Source organism: Mus caroli, chromosome 8 (genome assembly GCF_900094665.2).
Source record: "Mus caroli chromosome 8, CAROLI_EIJ_v1.1, whole genome shotgun sequence".
Classification (NCBI taxonomy): domain Eukaryota; kingdom Metazoa; phylum Chordata; class Mammalia; order Rodentia; family Muridae; genus Mus; species Mus caroli.
The window spans coordinates 16,766,518-16,771,920 of record NC_034577.1 but is presented as its reverse complement, the minus strand read 5'-3'; the positions used below and the strand labels follow the sequence as shown (position 1 = coordinate 16,771,920).

At 43.2% G+C, this 5,403-nt stretch overlaps 1 protein-coding gene across 2 annotated transcripts in view; it reads right to left on the bottom strand.

Moving 5' to 3' along the window:
* Thsd1 (thrombospondin type 1 domain containing 1) overlaps nt 1–4,048 on the bottom strand; it is an 18,516-nt gene extending 14,468 nt beyond the window's left edge. The window contains exon 1 of one of the 2 annotated variants that reach the window (XM_021170883.1): nt 3,093–4,048. In XM_021170883.1, coding sequence (XP_021026542.1) covers nt 3,093–3,927 — 835 coding nt within the window. In that variant the 5' untranslated portion in view covers nt 3,928–4,048. The remainder of the gene's footprint in view (nt 1–3,092) is intronic. The other variant, XM_021170884.1, reaches the window with a different exon arrangement.
* Nucleotides 4,049–5,403: the final 1,355 nt, after the last annotated feature.

The window sequence follows — 5,403 nt, the reverse complement described above, 5'->3', positions numbered from 1 at the left end:
TAGCTCAGCTCAACTAAAACAATGATAAAACTTACCTAGAAAAAATATTTAAACACCTTATGCTTCAGATCCCTGAAAATATTAAACAACTTTGAAGAAAATTCTCTAAAATGGGGATTCTTTAGACACCTATAGTTCAGAGATCACAACGAGGAGCAAGGTGACCATTGTTCCAAACAGCTGCTCTNTGTGAATGAAGGGTTATATTATNTGGTCCTNTTTAGGTGGCCATAGATACNTACATTCTTAAAACAAGCTTCTTTGGCCAGGTAAAATGCCTGTCCAACTACCACAAGAGAAATCGATTCTGAAGGAGTCAAGTTTGTCTGGCGTGTGATAAGGAAAAAGTAGGCTTGCTGCTAAGACCATTTGAAGGACNGAAGCTGATGACATTTGTAAGACACTGTGCTCCAGNGACCAAGGTAACTGAACAAAACATACTTAGAAGAAAACCTCACACACTTTAGTGAGAATCANGGATGCCTGGGGAAAGCAGATAGATTTTCTTTGCACAGAGCAAGGCTTACTTCTATTAAACGAATCATGCTCCCCCGACCCCCACTGCCCCCAGCCATTGCACATAGAAACAGTTACAGGTTTTCCAAAAGGGCCTCATAGTCTAGGATGAGTCTGGAAGTAAAACACCAGGATGGTTTCCAAGCTGAAAGCGTCTTGTTGTCTTCTGTAGNAGCTGGCAGTACAGAAGGTGACACAGGCTGGGCAGTGGTGGCACACGCCTTTAATCCCAGCACTTGGGAGGCAGAGGCAGGTGGATTTCTGAGTTCAAGTCTACAGAGTGAGTTCCAGGACAGCCAGGGCTATATAAAGAAACCCTGTCTCGAAAAACCAAACCCCCCCCCCCAAAAAAAAGAGAGAGAAAAGAAAAAAAGAAAAAGGAAAAGAAGGTGACACAGGAAAGTGGTAAAAGTTACTTGTTAAACTGCTTAACCTCTGCTTTTCGATTGTCTTCTGGTGCTGGGAACAGAACTTGGGGCAGACAAACCTCTGATGAGCCAGATCACACCCCTGACAATCCCTGCACACAGCTTGGTGCTCTGAGTCTTCATTCAACTATCCTGAGCAAAGCACTTCACTTTTCTGTGCCCTCACTTCCTTATCTCTAAAACTGACACTACAATGAGCCTAAGAGACTGACAGGATCATAAGGCCAGATGCAAACGGCATTGAGGACAGTGCCAGGGACAAACTAATCACGTAAAGACTGTGAGTCCCTTTTGGCAACACCAAGACCGCTACAAAACCTCTGATCTACAATGGTGATCTGTCTGCAAGATCTGCTGTGTGACAGTGACACAGGTTTTTTGGGATTAACCAACCAGTGTCTTACTTGATTTAAGATTCACTCCATGAGATGGAATCATACCTATGCTGTCCACCAAGAACCTGAGACCAGATAGGCTAGGAACCTGGGGGCGGGAGAAGGGTGATAGCAATAAAAGGACTCCTAATGACATTCTTCTCTGATCATTGCCTTGCTCAGCCATCATCAGAGACACTTCCTCCTCCAGCAGATGGGAACAAACNCAGAGACCCACAGCCAGATGATATGCAGAGAGTGAGCTAACTCGGAACACTTAGCCCTTAAGTGGGATGTCTCCATCAAATTCCTCCTCGAAGAGCTATAAACTTTGCAGAAGAGATGAAAAGATTCTAAGAGCCAGAGGAGCCAGAGGGACATGTGTATCTACACATGGACAGCAGGACAGATGCACATATGAACTCTCCAAGACTGTGGTAGCATGCACAGAGCCTGCACCAGTCTACACCAGATGGGGGTCCCAGAGCTGAGAGGACAAGTGGACACATGTCCCCATCCCTAACCCATATGCCATCTCTAATTGATAGCCACTTGCAAGTAGAAAATTAGTTTTCTCCAAGGGAGCCTAACTANCCCCATGCCCCGCAGTAGATGACCAACACAAAAGGAACTCAGTGACCTCTTTAGAGGGTCTTTATTTCATAATGTTAAGTTGGGGTATTTCTTTTAACCTTACAGGTCCTTTGCATGGCTTTCAGTTTTATGTTTTAATGGGATTCCTATGTATGGGTATCTGTGAGTCTCTTAGTCTTTTTCTTTGGTTCTCTCTTCTGTTTGGTTTTTTTTTTTTTTTTTCCTGTTCCAATTTGTTTGTTTTTGTTTTACACTATGTTATTTTATTATTATCATTCTTTGCATGCAGGCTTGTTTTCTAATGAGAGACAGAATGGGTGTGGCTCTGGAGGGGAGGGGAGGGGAAGGGAGGGGAAGAGGAATTGGGAGGAGTAGGGAGAGGGGAACCATAATCAGAATACATCATATGGAAAAAATCTGTTCTCAATAAAAGAAAGTACAGCATCACCCCCAAGGCTCAAGAACCATCCTGACAGAAGGAACTAAAGGCTGTAGGAGCCACAGGTTGAGGGCAGGAGTGAGACAGTGTCTTTTGGATGTGGCATGACCTCTGCACTCAGGAACCTACAGCAGCCGTGGCAGCCTGAATGAGACCACCATGGAGTGGAGGGGGCTCATGAGTCTCCACTGCCAGCTGGAGAGCTACTGACGGCTAATAGTTTTGGAGGGAAAGAGAAAGCCTAGAGAGGTCGTGTGAATCTGATTACCAGGATACTTGTATGGGTCCCCGGCCTCCAACCTAGCCCACAATTTATATCCATAGACTCAACTAGCTAGGGATAGAAAGCAGTCAGGAAAAATATCGCATCTGCACTGAACATGTCCAGACTCGCTTCTTGCTATTGCTCTGGAAATGGTGTGGTATAACAACTACGTACACAGAATTACATGGTAATGGTTTACAAGTAACCTAGAAATAACTTGGGGTTTACAGGAAGGGGTATGTCTGTTTTATATGAATACTATGCAATGTTGGTATCTCTGGATTCCCAAACCCATCTCCCACACAAACTGAAAGATGAATATGCTCTTAATTTTTCAGAAAAAGACAATAACACTAGTTGGTATTGCCTAAAGGATGAATGAATCATGAATACCATGACTCGCCTAGTCCTATCAATTTTGATTACATGAAGGCACTGATTTGATCTTTTAAAGGCTAGGAAATCTCAATACCAACCTATATTTCTCTGAATCAGCATGCATTCCTTTGCAGAAAAATGGCTTTTCTTCACAATTCCAAAGTTAAAGCAGTATTTGTTCTTCCCTACATCAAACAAAGTACAGTTAAACACCGTCCTCCTCTCTCCCAGGGGCAGTCTGTTTTCAGCCATCTGGAAAGTCCTCTCCTCTGGGTGTTTGGGGGCTTCTTTGTAAACAGCCAGGACTCCTTGGACNAAGACACAAGGAGGTGGCAGTACCATCACCTCCAGCACAGACTCACACGTGACTTCCGGTGCCATCATCAATTTGTATCCGAATTTTTGAGCCAGGTCAATAGGTCCCGTAGAAGCAATGACTGAGTCTTGACCCAACAGCCTAAGCATGACTGTAACATAGGCTTCCACCCCTACGGGTGCACAGCCAAACTCGACCCACTGACCTTGAGTGAGTTTTGTCCTTTTGCTGGCTCTGATCTCCAGCGGCTGTCCCAAACTTGTTCTTGCCTCTGGAAGACGGTCAGTAAAAATAATATCCACCAGCATGTCTGGCTTGTCCACAGGAAACAGGCAGAGTGGTTGGGTGGTAAAAACACCCACTTGGAAGGTGCCTTCTGCTGCCTTGGCTGTCCTATTTAAATCAATGTGAAAGACAGGCCACTCTACCTTCAGAAAGGCACTTTTCTCCCAGAGGGGAACTTGCGTGCCATTGTCTGTCACTTCCGGGATCATTACAAACCAGTAGTCACCAGCCTCCTTAAAGTAGAAACATTCAAACTGGAGTGTTCCTTGGGCCTGGTTGGTCAGGAGGTACTTAGTGGTAAGAGTCCGATTGGTGTTGGCCTCCCACAGCATAACAGACACATTCCTCAGTGTCCCGTTGACATCACTGAGGTAGTGGAAACCCACTGACACCGTTCTGTCGCTCAGTGCCACATGGACTGGCTCTTGTAAGAGGAGGTATTCGGCTTCTCCAAGGACTGAAAGGAAATAGTCAGAATTGGATTTTAAAGGATGCATTTGAGCAGGACTATTAGTGATACAATAAAAATAGCTTTTTTCGGACAACAGAGAATGTGCAACCAAGCCAAGAATGTGATGTTACAAAACAACACACAAGCCCTAAGAGCTCNAACACCTGATTTGTTCCTTTCTAAGCGTTCTGGTCTCTCCTCACCCTCATGCTTAAAATGGTGAGTAGTGGTAAGTACTTTGAATTCACAGCACTCACTTCTAACTGTGGTAAATGACAGTGAAGATAAAAGAATAATTGACAATTCTTAGTCCCTCACATTCCTTACTTTAACCATTTTCTGGTGTTTAGGTATTTGGGAAAATAGACAACAGTTAGAGAATGTTTGATCTAAATGGCTCTAAGATACTTAACTTCTCTTCAAAGTAATTGTTGTCCAACATTCAAGATAAGCATTCAAAAAATTTTACCAGTAACAGAACCAGTGCTCTCTACCTGGATGACTAGGGAATTTTCAGGTGTTTGACGGATGCTATTTATTTATTTTTTCATTGGTCACCCATAGTAGCATGAACATTTCTCAAATAACTAGGCATATCCTTAGCAACTTTAATGACATGACAGCAACTGGTACTGGCATCAATAGGACAGATGACTACTAATTTCCCAAGTACCATTCAGTTATGATCAGCCATATCTTTTAAAAAGAGACCCAGCAAAGCGGCTGAAATGGTACAAAGAATGCAGACACATAAGAATCTTTGTTTCTTTTCTGAACAGGATCCAAATACATATCAAAGCAGGCAGAATTTGGCAATGCAACAATCGGCTGCTCCATGGCGGGTGGGGTAAGACATTATTCTACAATGAAAGAACTTCCAGGATCCTTTTTTGGGTTTAAAAAAAAGTTGCATAATTAAATATTTATTATTCTTACTGTATATACCCATCCACATAGAGTATAAACATATCACATTGCACATAGCTAACGAGGCTCGTGTAATTTTGTTTGCACTTGCCGTCTTTAAACTCCCATTGTGCATGTTGAATCAATGCTTACTAGAGTCCACCCATAAGCATATCAGCACAAAGATCAGTCAGCACCTCACTCATTTCCTTCTGGAGACTGAAATAAGATATAGCAAACTCGGATAGATGTGAATACTGGATCATACTTACNTGAANGTCCTAACAGGATAAACTTTGCTTTGTTTTGTTGGTCCATTTAGGGAAAACAGAAGGTGAAGCAGATTNCCTTGCACCTGTAGACAATGTGAGTCCAGGGAGGTGCACACTAGTGGCCAAAGAGACTTCCAGATTTGTCTCAGACTAGACAGGGAATTCAGAGGCAAAAGAAA